The sequence below is a fragment of the Strongyloides ratti genome (genome assembly GCF_001040885.1).
Source record: "Strongyloides ratti genome assembly S_ratti_ED321, chromosome : X".
Classification (NCBI taxonomy): Eukaryota; Metazoa; Nematoda; class Chromadorea; order Rhabditida; family Strongyloididae; genus Strongyloides; species Strongyloides ratti.
In genome coordinates, this window is record NC_037309.1 from 2,224,595 (window position 1) to 2,239,920 (window position 15,326).

The 15,326-nt window shown below is 17.9% G+C and overlaps 6 protein-coding genes across 6 annotated transcripts; 4 read left to right on the forward strand and 2 right to left on the reverse strand.

Moving 5' to 3' along the window:
* Positions 1-397: 397 nt before the first annotated feature.
* Positions 398-2,238, forward strand: SRAE_X000047000 (Ras-related protein Rab-10; the record flags this gene model as incomplete). The annotated part of the gene is made up of 3 exons (XM_024644819.1): positions 398-457; positions 1,600-1,995; positions 2,044-2,238. 3 exons carry the CDS (start codon positions 398-400, stop codon positions 2,236-2,238), a joined length of 651 nt encoding a protein of 216 aa, XP_024510339.1.
* A 402-nt stretch (positions 2,239-2,640) lies between these two features.
* Positions 2,641-4,902, reverse strand: SRAE_X000047100 (Autophagy-related protein 3 domain-containing protein; the record flags this gene model as incomplete). The annotated part of the gene is made up of 3 exons (XM_024644820.1): positions 2,641-2,927; positions 2,979-3,224; positions 4,863-4,902. The coding sequence occupies 3 exons, from the start codon at positions 4,900-4,902 to the stop codon at positions 2,641-2,643; spliced, it is 573 nt and encodes a 190-aa protein (XP_024510340.1).
* An 853-nt stretch (positions 4,903-5,755) lies between these two features.
* SRAE_X000047200 (Hypothetical protein) lies at positions 5,756-6,959 on the forward strand (the record flags this gene model as incomplete). Its single annotated transcript, XM_024644821.1, has 2 exons — positions 5,756-5,826; positions 5,882-6,959. 2 exons carry the CDS (start codon positions 5,756-5,758, stop codon positions 6,957-6,959), a joined length of 1,149 nt encoding a protein of 382 aa, XP_024510341.1.
* A 1,090-nt stretch (positions 6,960-8,049) lies between these two features.
* Positions 8,050-8,729, forward strand: SRAE_X000047300 (Hypothetical protein; the record flags this gene model as incomplete). The annotated part of the gene is made up of 2 exons (XM_024644822.1): positions 8,050-8,215; positions 8,269-8,729. The coding sequence occupies 2 exons, from the start codon at positions 8,050-8,052 to the stop codon at positions 8,727-8,729; spliced, it is 627 nt and encodes a 208-aa protein (XP_024510342.1).
* A 2,174-nt stretch (positions 8,730-10,903) lies between these two features.
* Positions 10,904-13,145, forward strand: SRAE_X000047400 (Hypothetical protein; the record flags this gene model as incomplete). The annotated part of the gene is made up of 3 exons (XM_024644823.1): positions 10,904-10,908; positions 12,524-12,687; positions 12,739-13,145. 3 exons carry the CDS (start codon positions 10,904-10,906, stop codon positions 13,143-13,145), a joined length of 576 nt encoding a protein of 191 aa, XP_024510343.1.
* Positions 13,146-13,629: 484 nt separating this feature from the next.
* Positions 13,630-14,574, reverse strand: SRAE_X000047500 (Hypothetical protein; the record flags this gene model as incomplete). The annotated part of the gene is made up of 2 exons (XM_024644824.1): positions 13,630-14,366; positions 14,409-14,574. 2 exons carry the CDS (start codon positions 14,572-14,574, stop codon positions 13,630-13,632), a joined length of 903 nt encoding a protein of 300 aa, XP_024510344.1.
* Between the last annotated feature and the right edge of the window lie 752 nt (positions 14,575-15,326).

The following is a 15,326-nucleotide window of genomic DNA, read 5'->3' on the forward strand; positions in this document are numbered from 1 at the left end:
TTTTGTTAGTTGTTGTAAAATAAAAAAAAAGAAAGATTTTTTCTTTCCAATATTTTAATGACATTTATTTATTTATATATATATAAAATTAACTCTACGATTTTGTTTCCAGTTGTTCTATACTTTACGGGAATTTCAATTTTGGATATATTTTATTTAACTTAAATTGTTTCTTTAAATAAATAAGAATATATAAAGAGATAATACTTATGTAATTTTATTTATTTTTATTCCTAAATAACATTTTCTGTGAATATTTTATCATTTTTCAAAAGTTGATTCATGAATTTTAAATAATATCATCTTTATTTTAATGGTTTTTTTTTTTAAATCTTTGTATTTTTAGATTTTATTTTATATTATTAATTAAAATAAGTAAAAAAATTTATTTTTAAACATGAATAATCAAATAACAAAAAAAAATTCTGTTATGCAGGATGTTGACTATCAATTTTCGGTAGGTTAAATCATATACATTTGTTACTTTTTTTTTTCTAAAAAATTCAATAATTTAAATAAAAAAATATATTTAAATAACATCTTAAAATGACGTATCTTTGTACGATTTATAAATTTCTTTTACAAATATAAATAGAATAGAGGAAAATTGTAGAAAAACTAATATACATAAATAATTACTCTGAAATTACTTATATTTCCTTTATCAAATATTTCTTTTTTTTTACAATTGTTTGAAATTTTTAATAGTTATAAACTATGATATTTGAAAATATTTAAATAGTTTGAAAGACTTTTATTATATTTTTTTAAAACAATTTAATAGGATATTTATTTAATATTTTTCAATAATTTAATTCTAATTATCTTTTTTATTATTATTTTTTTATAGATAGAATTTTAATTATCATTCTCTTTTGTCAAATAAAAATAAATATAATTTTCCTTTTTTTTTATTATACTTTTTAAAATTATACTTTAATAATTGTGATAATATAAATATTTTAAAATTATTCTTAATTACCATTTATATAATCTTTTAAAAAACAATCATTTTTATATTTATAGTTAAATGGCAAAAGATATATATTTTTGAAATAGTTTTTTTGTTAACATTAAAATGACAAAAGATGAATTATAAGATAATATTTATACCAATGATTAGTAAGATTAATATAATTGTAAACAATATTATAATTCTTCCAAATAAAAAATTGTAATTTCAAAGACTATTAAAGATTATTAGTGTAATCTATTACGTTTATCTTAGAATGTTTATTACCAAATATTTATATAAATTTTATTTTAAATTATAAATAAAAAAAAGATTTAGTTATAGAGATTAAAGAAAAAAAGATTTATTTTAGATATATAATATAATTTTTAACTTGAAAAAAGAATATTTATAATAACAAACCTAATAAAATTTTATTTCCAAAAAAAAAAAAATAAATCATTTTAAAAATGTTATTTTATTTTGACAATATTATAATAAAATATTTATCATAATATGTCTGAATATATATTTTTTTAACAAAGTAATTTATTTATAAAAAAATTTTATATATTTTTACCATCATATTAAAAATGTCTTTAACAATAAATAAGAACCACCAAAAACTTTTTTTCCCTAATTTTTAGATAATGTTACTTGGAGATTCATGCACTGGTAAAACATGCTTACTTATCCGTTATAAAGATGATACTTTTATGAATAGTAATTTTATTTCAACTGTTGGGATTGACTATAGAACTAAATATGTTGAGTTAAATAAATATAAAATTAAATTACAAATTTGGGATACTGCTGGTCAGGAACGATTTAGATCTATAACAAACCAATATTATAGAGATGCTGATGCACTTCTTCTTGTTTATGATATAACTGTTAGATCAACCTTTGAAAATATTCGTAATTGGTTATCTCAAATTGAAGAATTTGCTAAAGATGGTTGTGTTGTTACATTAGTTGGAAATAAAGCTGATTTATCTGGGCAAAGAAATGTTTCTTCAAGTGAAGGAAAAGAATTGGCAAAGGTATAATTATTTTATTTTTAATATTAAAATAAATAATAATATTTTTAGGCTTATAATATTAATTATATTGAGACAAGTGCAAAAACAGGCTTACGTGTCACTGAAACATTTCATGATATTACAAAAAAATTGCTCATAAGAGATTTATCACAAGATAAATCAACTGATATTAATAAAATAAATCTTAACTCTTCATCTTCTTCATGGTATTTATCATCATGCTGTGAATCTTTTTCACAATGAGCTAATAATGGATAAGTATTCCCAAAAAATAATCTCTTTTAATCGTAACCTTATTTTGAATACAAAAAAAAAAAAATTTTTTTCTTAATAGATTAACAAAAATATTATAATTAATACTTTTCTAATTTTTTTAACATTTATTAATCTTTGATAATTTAATCATTATCTTTTACATTATGTTTAAAAAAAAAAAAACTGTTTCAAATTAATTCAATAATGATCATCAAACAAAAAAATTTTTTTGTCCCATATAATTTTTTTTTATAACTGTATTATTTATTTTTATTAACAATTTATATTTTTTTATTTTAATTTGCATAAATTTTTTTTATATAAAGTTTTTTAAAATTGTTCTCATTTTATGTATATTTTATTATTAAAAAAATTTTTTTTTCTTTTCAATTAAATTATATTTTTTGCATATGAATTTATTAATTCTGTTAAAAAAAGTATGTCATAATTCAAACCAATATACATACCAAAAAATGATAACCAACGTAGGAGGAATGTTTCTTTATTTTTCATTATTTTTTCTGTTTTACATGCATGAAAATGATAAAATGGTTCATTTGTTATTGGATTTTCAGCAGATGTTATTATAAATGTTGGAATTGATTTAAGTTGAATTGAAATTGCTTCATTAATAAAACCACTGTTAAAAATTTCATCTGTTGTTAGACGTCTCCAATCTTTAAATAAAAGAAATAAATTATTTATTTTTCTTATAAGTTTAAAATTACCTAATGTATAAAAATTAAACCAAATTTTTGGTAATGAATAAATAATATCATAGTGTATCTCAACTATACGTTTCATTTTCATGTTATTAGTTTTTCCAATGACTACATCTTCAAATTTCCCTATTGGATAGTGATTATTATTAATTAATGTCCAATGTTGATTAGTGTATCCATTTAAAACCTCAACTAATTCTTCTAGTTGACAAGAATATTCATCAAGTGTAATTGTAACCATTCTGAAATATACTCGTTAAATATATTATTATAATTTTATAGCATTTTTGTTTAAATTTTTAAATTTCAAAATATTAAAAATATATTTTTTTTCCCCTAAAATATAATATTTCTTCTTTCCACAAGAAAATATTAAAAATTCATAGTTATTAATTCTTCTAACACAAAACATGTAATATTTCTACATTATTTATATGACATATTTTAAAATTTTATATAATTAAGGTTAAATAATTCATTAACAAAATTATTTTATAAAAATTTTGAAAGTTATTTAAAAGTTTCACATTTTAATAATAAATTAAGATATGTATAATGGAAAAATTTTTATATATTAATTATGCTTGCAATTTTGTATAAATTAATTTTAACCAATGTTATAATAAAGAAAAATTGCCTTTATTTGTTAGATGACAGACTTAGTATTTGACTTTAAAATTATTATACTTTAACTTGTTTATAATTTTTAACCTCAAAAATTGTAGTACTATATTTAGTTAGATTAATTTCTGTTTCTAGTATTTTTATATAAAAATTATAATGAAAAAAGAATTTTTTTTTTTTTGGTAAATTATTTTAAAAAATAAAACACTTTAGTCACCTGATTATAAATATATAAAAAAATTCATAAAAGATGAATAAATAATTTATTATAAAGTAGAAAAAAAAAACTAGAAAATTAGGTTAAATAGAAAAAAAAAATAGAAAGTTTTAAAAATATATAAATTTTGTTTTCACATAATAAAAGTGCAAAATATATAAGATGTTATTAAAAATTCGTTTAGTTTTTTTTTTTGATAAACAAAAGTTGTTTTTTCTATAAATAAATCTTTAAATTAAAAATAAAAAACTTTAATTATAAATTATAATAGATAGATGAATACAATAAAATTCTAACAAAAGATAAATTTTTAATAAAGTATTTAATATTTATGTAGTTAGTTTATATTATTTATAATAATATATTAATAAAAAAAAATCACATTTTATAGTAATAGAAAATGGAATAAAAAAAAATAAACAATATTTATAGTAAATTATAGTTTAAAATTTGTTACAATATGTATAGTTGTATAAAACAATAAAAAGTTTATAAGTATTTCATTTTTTTTTTGGTTATTCTTAATAATAAAATAAACATTAGTGAGTAATTAATAACATACTTTTTAAAAAAAAAAGAAATAATAAAAGAAAATTTTGATGGTTTAATTTTACTACTAACTAATAGTTAAATAATATAGATATATATTTTTTTTATAAGTTACTATTTTAATGCTTTATATGTTTTGATAAATTATTATATCTTAAAATAACTATTCATAGTTTAATCTAAAATAATTTTTAAAAGATAGATATGTAATATTATAATTAATATTAAACTATGTATATTATCTTTCTTTTGTTATGAAACAGACTAAAATTTTAATATATTCATCAAATGTATTAATATATTAAACATTCGTATAAAACAAACTATGAAATATTTTATTATATAGAAAAATGTTTATTTATTATTAAATTTATATATATTTAAAAAGAAAATGAACAAAATCTTTTATTTATTTTATTTATAATAATTAGATAAAAATTTAAATAAATTTTGATAAAATTATTTAAACTTTTATTATTAAAAAAACATTAACTTCTTACCAACAAAGTTTCGTGTTAATAACTTTTGGAGATAAGACATCCTACAATCTAGAGTATTCAAAATACTCTTTATTTATTTATATCTAAAACATGGTATCTTAACATATTTTAAAAAAAAAAAGACTTTGTAATATTTTTTCTTTTTCTTTTATGCTTTTAACTTTTATATAATATTGAAAATTCATTAAAATTTCTTTATGTCTCTCTAAACTTTTCCCACCCTGTGAGGGATATTTTGCTTATTCTATGTTGTAAGTACAAAGCTTTGTATATAATATAAGTAAAGAATTTTTAGTTATGTCACATGGTTATATAATATGATATATTTTAACATATGTTATATATTTTGAAGTTAAAAGAACATTTTAGATGAGGTATTATTATTATTGTATAGTATATTATCATTATTCTCATTAATTGAAAGTGTTACCATGGAGTTACTATAATTATATAAAAATATATAGTTTATTACAAATGATGAACTTTTATTATTATCATCACTTTAAAAATAATTGCTATATCATGTGAATATATGTACACATACATGAGCAGCCTTATTTTACAATCATACTTTTACTTTTCCTCATGTATATTTAGAGTTATATAACATAATATTCACTATTATTATATTGTAATTTTTTTTTATTCTTTAATTTTTATACTATTTTATACGTTAAAATTTTCTATCATCTTTTAACTTTAAACAAAATTAAATACATATTTTTCTAATTTTATTATAATATAAAATAAAAAAAAAATTTTTTTTTATTTTTATACTGCCATTATTTACTCTTTTTATCATACAAATATAAATGTATATTTATTTTAGGACCTATATTATAAAAAAAAATTTAAATAATAAAATTGAATTTACTTACTTTTTCTTTAAAATCATGGGTAATGAAAAAGAACATTATGGTACACCACCATCTAAAAAGAAAAAAACTTGTGAAAGATCTTTTAGGTAAATTAAAAAAATAAATATATATATATATATATGTATATATTCATATTTTTAGGGAAGAATTTTATATTAGAAGATCTACAAGAATTCAACGTATTCCTGAAGAAAATGAGTTTTCATGGCTTTCACCGAAAAGAAATGTCTCAATAAATAATAATAATGGTATTCAAAGACTTAATATTGGACCAGATTATCAGGCATTTATACCAGAAAAAAAACCAAAAGAAAAAGTTCAGAAAACAACTGAAATATTAATTTGGGATTACAAACAGGATAATGCTGATGAATGGTCTTTGGAGAAACAAGCAATGGTTCATGAATTTGCTGATGCTGTTGAAGATTATGGTTATGATTATTTAGAAGCACTAAACATTCTTCGTCAATATAATTGTGATCCAATTGAAAGCAGTCGTCATGTTGAATCTCACATTCCACATCATTCTTTTAAAAGATTTTCAATGGAGGAAGAATCATTACTAGATGACTGTAAAATGAAAGCTAATAAACCTCAAAAAAAACAACAAGTTTTTCAACAAATGGTTCATGAATCAAAAAGAACTCACAAAGAGATTGTTGAACATTATCGTAAAACTAAAAAGCATACTTGCGAAACACGTCGCAAAAAATGTTGGTGCAAAGAAAAATTTTTCATTAAACCAATAAGAAACACTATTGAAAGGAAGGATTGCAAAAATTGTAGAGATCGTTTATACCTGAAAGATGATGTTAATATAGAAATTTTTAGTGATGATAATAATTTATTGTTATGTTCACTTTGCCAATTTCATTTTAATTACACAAATAAAATGAGAACCCCAACTGTTGAATTTGATCCATCAAAAACTAATGATGATGAAAAAATACAACAAATTCGTGGAAAGATTGAACAAATTAATATACCGGAAAGTCATGTACCTTTAATTTTACATGAATTGGAGGCTCATTCACTTGACATTAGAGGAACATTAAAAGGATTGAGAGAAAATCATGGTGTTGGTGGTTATTCACAAAGTCATATAAGATGGTTTATTACTACACAAGCCCATAAATATAACATTCATTTCAATGATTGTTTTCCTGAAGGACAAACATTAGAAAGTGGAAATTTGGAAACGAAGGAAGGAAATGAATAAAATTAATGTTTGGTTTTTTTTTTCTTGACGTACAATATCTTTGGTATTTATAATCAACGTTTTAAAAAATATTTATTAGAAAATATTTTTGTCGTAAAATGCATTTTTTTTTCTTAGTAATTTTTTTTCAAAGACTCTTATCTTTGTATTGATAAAAAAAAAGCCCAGTTCAATTTTGGAATCTCAAATTAAGCATTCATGTTCCTATTATAATAAATTTATCTAATAATACTCAGTTATTATATGTTAAATTGTTTTTTTTTTTACTTTTAAAATTTTATTTATTTCTTCATTACTTTTTACTTTTATAATAAAATTTATTTAAGTTCAACCTTATTATTTTCATAGATTTATAGAACAATACTAGAAAAATTATTTAAATAATAGATTATTTAAAAAATGAAGGAAATTTTAATGAGTTTTTAAATATATAATTATTGTTCAATTTTTAGCATGTTTTTGTAAAATATTATTTATATTATTTAATAATTAAAAAAAAATATGCAGATAATGTATTTTAGTAGTTTTTTCTAAATAAATTTTTTTATTTATTAAAGAATGTTAATAAGATTAACAAAAAAAAAATTATAAAATAAATAGTATATGTTAAGGTTCAATTGGTAAAATAATTTTGTTCGGTATAATATTTTATTGTTTGATTAAACTATTAACAGGCCCAATCAGTTTGTGTGGAAGAAAAATCAAATCTTAAAATATTAGTATGCGAATATTATGTATAAAAATAAGTTAAAATATATTATTTTAAGATGTTCGTTTTTAATAAATTAAAGACATTCGTAAGATTCAACTTCTATGATTGATGTATTTAAAAAAAAAGAAAAAAAAAGATTTTTTTTAGATAACTTTAATAAACAACTGCTTTTTAGACTAATTACTTATATATAATCTATTAGATATTTGAAAAAAAAAATTGGGTGTATGGTAATTATAAAGCGCAAAATGTATCAATTATTTTACTTTCTATTATATAAAGAATATTTATTGTTAAGATTTTTTATATAAATTTATATTTCAGAATATTATCATGAAAATATTACAATTTGGTTTCTTTTTATTTGTTACTATTTTAATGATTACTACGACTAAATGTAATAAAAATCTTGAATCAAAAAAGAAGGTTTTTAAACGTCGTCATTGGATAACAGGAACAGGTAAAGAAGAGTTTATAAATGAAATTAGAAATGCTGTTAAACCTTGTTATATGCCAATCAATTTAAAATCAAAAGTAAACAAAGGTAAAATTATATATATTACTTTTTTTTTATAAGTAAAAAAACATATTTTATAGAATATAAAGATAATTTTGTTTTGGAATATAATGCAATAATTCAACCTTATTTAAATAAACCTATATGTTTTTCTGTTAGTCTTTATCCAAAAATATCAATTGTTCATAAAATAACATACTTAGGTTATGAAGATGAAACTAATATGTTAAATAATAATGTTGCATTTAAACATGAAACTTATCGTGTATCAAATGATGGAATAATTTTAGAACAAGATCAAATAAAGAATATAACATTTTTTTCATCATCAATAGAAGTTAACTTTTCAAATGGTGTCAATGGAATTTTTACACTTCTTGAAAATGAAAAAATAACAAGTGAGGAAGCTGATTTGTTACATGAAAGTACCATATTATTCAATTCAAATATTTCCATAAAATTTATCCCTGATAAAAATGCTCTTCAAAAAAATGAAACAAATAAAAAAGCTTATGTTATATTTTTTAAAAAATTATCGTAAATATATTATTTTGATCTTTCAATGAAAAAACAAATTTATTTTTAATAGTTTTTTTTTAATAAAATCCTAATTTTTTAATTTATTTTTTTTTAATTCATCCCAAAAGCAAAATTTTCTTATTTTTTATTGTTGTTTTTATCTAAAACAACAAAAAGAATTTTTGTCATAAAAATAGAATATTAGTAAAGTTAACATAATTTTATTGTAATATGACAAATTAAAAAATTTACCAAATTTTATTATTTCATGTTTCCTTTTTTTTGTTTTATTGTCTTGATCCTCAAAAGTACATAATGAAATAGTAAATTGTGATAATCATTTGCAATAATTTAATTATTTTTAATCATAAAAGCCATATACTTAAATGAAAGTTATTATATTAAAAAAAATTAATTGAAGAACTTAAATAATAAGAATTGTTTAAAAACAATTATATTATAGTCACGATAAATATGATTTATGTGTATTTATATAATTTTTTTTAGATTAAAAAATATTATTCATTATTTTTAATAAAAGATTAAAAATTACTAAAAACAAAAGAAAATATTTTGAAAATACAATTTTTTTCTAAGTGTTAATTAAGTATTTATAAATGGTACTTGTATTTACATGATAAATTTTTTTTATATGACTAGTATAATAAAATTTTTAAGCCGCATTTCCTTAAAAAATATTTTATTCATTAATATATCTATTTTTAAGGTAATTGAAAGTAATAATTTTAAATATTATTTTTTTTTCTTCAAATAAATTTGTTTTAAAAAATTTTTTATTTCTTTAACATCTAGTAGGATACAGTATAATGTAAAAATTAAGATTTATTTTTGAAAAACAATCTTTAAAAAAAAGTTTTATAAAGAAAAATATTATATATAACTGAAAAATATATATTTAAATATATAAAAATTTGATTTGTTCTTATTAATTGAATTCAATTTTAGATCATTATAAAAATTAAAGCATAAAAATCCATTATTCTCTAAGGAATTTGATACTAAATCTTTTTATTCTAATTCTTTTTTTAACCATTTTTCGTTTATACAGTTATTTACAATTAAAAAAGTATTGTTAAAAAAGTTATGATATAAGGAAGCCAAAAGCTTTTTTTTAGAAATAATAATTTTTTTATATTTATTTAAAATAAAAATTCATAAAAAAAAAATTGTTTTCATTTATATGTTTAAAGTTTTTGAAATATTTTTTTTTTATTAAATGTTTTATAGGTAAGACGTTTGTAAAAAATAATAAAAAAAAACATTTTTAATAGAAGATTCATATCCTATCTCTTATCAGAGCATTTAAATATGTCTCATGTTTTGATTAAAAAAAATAACGAAATTTTAAAACAACAAAAATTATATTACATTTTGCAAAAATGATAATTTAAAAAAAATCCATTAAGATAAAATGGTTTTTATTTTAAATCACTTTGATTTCCTTTTAGAATGAAAATAATAGTGTAAAAAAACTTTTACACTATAAAAAATATATTTAAATGCTGCTATCGTAATTTTTTAAAGATATTTTTTTAGTCAATCACAAATCTTCTAATTTTTTTTTGATAATACTTAAGTTTTTTGCTTAATGTTATATACATATTTTTTTAATTTTATTATATTTATGTTTAATTCAAGTATTATTTCTTAAATCGACACTTTAATTTTTTTTTTTCAAAAATTATGTAAGATATAAAACTTATTAAAAAGTAAGTTAGAAATTTTTATCATCATATTTGAAGAAGTGATGAAATTATTAATACTCTTTCAGCAAAATATCATTTATGCATGTTTTTGTAAAAAAATTTTTTATTTTTTTCAAATTCATTAATATTTTTATATTATAAAAGAATAACTGAAATATAAAATTTAGGAATAAAAATTTTTTCCAATATTTTGGTAACAATTTTTTAATCATATGTATTATTTTATTTTACTTTTTGCCTATAAAAAAAGAACTAATTCTTTTTTTTTTTAAATGTGGTTTCAAACAAAAATAAGTATAATATAACTTTATTATACTTTTTATTTTTCACTTAAAAACTTATTGATATCAAGTATAAAATAATTAAAATGATCATAAAATAAGGTTTTTGTTAATTATAATATAATTAATATTTAAATGTTCAATTGATTTTTTTAATTAACACTTTTTATAAAAACATTCATTTTGATATGACGTATGTTTTTAAACATCCTTTTTCTTCTACTTTTTTTTTAAACTAAATTTATAGACTTTTAAACGTTTATCTATTTGATAGATAAAATTGAAGTATAATTTTATCTTATTTTTTTTTGTTAAAAGTTTGAACATAAAATAAAATTTATTAAAGTATACAAATTTTTTTTCAAAGTATTAACTTTTTGTAAAATAAAAACTTGACATTTATATTGAGTTTTATTACTCAATTTTATTTCAAATCATAAAAATCTAACAAATGTAGTATTTAAAAAAAAAAAAGTTAACTTTTTTTTGTACTACAAAATTTTATTTTTAACAATAAATTTTAGTTTAAAAAAATAAGATTTAAATCAAATAAGTACATTTAACAATAATTAATGTTATCTGAAATTGTGTGCCTTGGGTACTAAATATTGTTTTGATTTTTTTATTGCCAAAATATATCTCTATCATAAAGTACAATTTTTAAAACGAAAAAATTTACATATTTTTATGTGTAAACAATTTTTTTAAATATCTTTTTTTTTTAATTTTAAATAATATGAATAATTTTGTATTAATTAGGAAAAATGAAGTAAAAGAAAAAAAAATTAATGATTTTAACTTAAATGAAAGATAAACTTTTCAGTTAAAAAAGTCATATATTATTATAAATTAAATACAGTATCTTTTTTTTTATTTATATTATTATACTTTTGATATTTACAATTAATTTAATCTATAAAACATATTGTTTTTTAATTATTTTATTTATATTTTAATTAAAAAATTATCCTTATTCCCGCCTACAAATTTATATATAAAAAAGTATAAAATATTGAAGAATCAACTTACGTAAATAGAAGAAATTGCTTAACATATTATTTTATTATATTATATTTTATTATAACCAACAGTGTTAACTTAGAATATTATATTTTCAAATGTAACTGATATTGTTTAATCATTCTGAGTTATGACATTATATCTTTTCCTGTATTCCTATTTTTCTAGACAAAAATGATTGGATTAGTAATATTTTAAACCGGAATCGAATTTAAAGACATATTATAAATAGTATTATTTTCAGATTACGTATTATTATTTTTTAATTTTTAAGACAATATATTATAATGTAATTCTTCCAAAAAAGATTTACAAGATGGCGTGGGCTAATGTAAATAATATATACGCATGATGATACCGCCTTTCTACGATTATATTTAAGGATCATATATTTCAATCTGAAACATTACATTTTTTATTATTTTTATCTTTTTATACATAAAATATTGAGCAAATTTTCAATAAAATATTTTATAAATTTAATTAATTGTATATTTAATTTATTTTTACTATTCATAAATGACTTATGATACTTACAAAATTAATTTTTCAACTTAAAATTAATTTGTTTCTTCATTTATTATTTAGTTTATGCCACGCACATTTATCCTTTAACAATAGAAAAATTTTTATTTTATTTTTACATCTATTTTAGAGATTGTTAAAAATACTATTAAAATATTTTTAATATATTATTTAATAATTAGTATTTTTAAAAGATATTTGTTAAAAACTTATTTTATAAAATATATATTTTAAAATATTATTTACAATATTATAATTTTTAGCAATATGATCAAACAAACTATTAGCTTATTTTTATTGTTGCCTTTAATTGCAACATCTTTTGGTATTGAACCAGCTGAAATAAGATCTCTTGATAACGCAAATGTTCATGGAAAAAGAAATATATTAGATGATGAAAGTATTGCTGTTTTTCCATATGAAATTTGTAAATATTAATTATTAAAAAAGACTAATTAAAATATATATTTATTTTTAGTTTATGAACCTGTTTTATCATATGATAAAAGATCATCAAGTCCATTAGTTAGATTTGGAAAAAGATCTTCTGATTTAAAAGATGGATCTTTAATTACTAGAGAATTAAGAGCAAGTATGATTGATTCTCCACTTGTAAGATTTGGAAAACGTTCCCCATCAGGACCATTAGTACGATTTGGTAGATCACCTGCTGTACCATTAGTAAGATTTGGACGTTCTTTATCAGGACCATTAGTAAGATTTGGTAAAAGAAATTTTGAAAATTTGGATTCACAATATGATAAACGTTCAGGAATGTCACCATTGATAAGATTTGGACGTGCATCAGCAGGACCTTTAGTAAGATTTGGAAAAAGATCTGTCACAGAGGAGGATGAGTTTATGGCTGATACCATGGAAAATTAAAAGATAGAATAATTTTTGAACAAAAAATTTAATGTCAAAAAGAAATAATAACTACCAATCAAAATTAAAATATAACAAATTCAAAAATTATTTTGTACCTCACATATACAAATTTTAAAAAAAAAAATATATAAATTAAGAAAAAATCAATTTATTGTCATTAACCAAGGATAACACATTCTCAGCTTAAAACATAAAAACAATATTTTATTAACCATACACATAATAATAGCTACTTTTAAAATTATATATTATCCTTCCATTAAACAATATTCATCAACTTATTAATATTAAATAAATAAATTTTTATTGTATTTTTAATTTTTTAATTTACCTTAATACATAATATTTTTATTTTTATTTTAAAAAAAATTAATATTATTTTATACTTTTATTTATTATATTTTTGCATTTTATTAATCTATCTGATATATTAAAAATCATTTCAAAAAAGTATTAAAAAAATCAATATTCTTGTTTATTATTATTCATTTAATAATTTTATTATTTTGTTTATGTCATTATTTATCTCATTTATTTGATAGTCTACATCTCTTAATTGCAAATCAATTTCTTTTTCACTTTCGTTTTCAATATTTATAACATTTTTAATAATCCAATTATCTTTCGTTATACTTTTAATATTATTTTTTTCTTTTATTGATGCAAAATGGCACAATTTAAATGTTAATGCTGCAAATTGGTTAGTCATTATATTAAAATTATTTATTAATTCTTCTTCATTAAGATTATTTTCAATATCCAAAAATGTTTTTGTTATAGTTTCATTTTTTTTAATTTTTTTTTGTAATTCTAATAATTGTCTTCTTCTAATAATATTAATATTATAATTATCAAAAAATTGGTCACGCTTATTTTCTATTATTTTATAAATATTATAAAATTCTTGAAATGATGTCATATAGTTTTTAGAATCTATACAATTTTCAGAAGATGACAATTCATTGGTAGATGATTCAATAATACACTCATTAGAAATAAAATTTAATGGAAAAAAAATATTAAAATAATTATTTGAGTTATCTATAATAATATTTGATTCAGGAATATTTTCAAATGATTTTATAAATTTTTTTTGACGTTCTTCATATGCTTGTGTCTCTTCCTCTATTTTATTTCTTTTTTTTCGTTCATTCCAAATTTTAGGAAATGATACAAGTGTTAAGCGTCTCTCAGCTCTACCCCATTGTTTTATAATATCTAAAAAAAAAAAATAATTAATATAATAAAAATTATTATTACCATTATTTTTTGCTTTTTTATTATTTATATCTATTTTTGGTAAAGTAGAAATTGATTTTAATAAATTCTCTGAAGATATTTTTTTATTATTTGATCCATTTTTTATTTTAGCTCTTTTTTCAAAAGTACTAACTTGTGAGGATATCTTTGAGGATGATGATGTCATTGATATTAATATTTATATTAATAAAATATTATAGTAAAGAAAAATTTTTTTTTTAAAAACTAAAACTTTTAAACGTTTAAATATAAGAATAAAATATTATAGCAATAAAATTAAAAGTTTATTCGTGCATATTTTTTTACACATGATTAAATTGAAAATGTTAACTTTATAAATTTTAAATTAATCACTAAAAAGTATAAAATTAAATATTTTTTTTTATATTACTTGTTTTTAAATTAACTATTATTTGTTTCTTTTAAAATTTTTATATATTATTATGATATTTATTATTATTTTAAATAATAAATAAAAAGAATAAGTTTCAAAGTATATTATGTAAGATTAAAATTTATAATAGTATGGAAGAATTAAAATTTGACTATTTTTAGTAATATAATGTTTTCCTTTAATTTGTTATGTTCATTTATTTTACTTATAAATAAACTAATATTTTTAAATTTTAATAATAGTTGGTTTAGTATAATCTTTCTAAAGTAATAAAAATTAAAAGAAGTTTCAATAATCTTTAAACATTTGTTTGTTTATACAAATCAACAGTAAAGTATTCTGGAGTATATTATAATGTATTATCTTTTTTTCTGTTCACATAAAAATATTACAAATGATGTTTTAACATAATAAAAATGTGATATTTAAATTATTTAATTTATATACTTTAAAAATATTTTGAGTAGATTTTTTTGATTTATTACCTCAAGTAAACTTTGTTTTAAAGTGAATATTTGTGTATA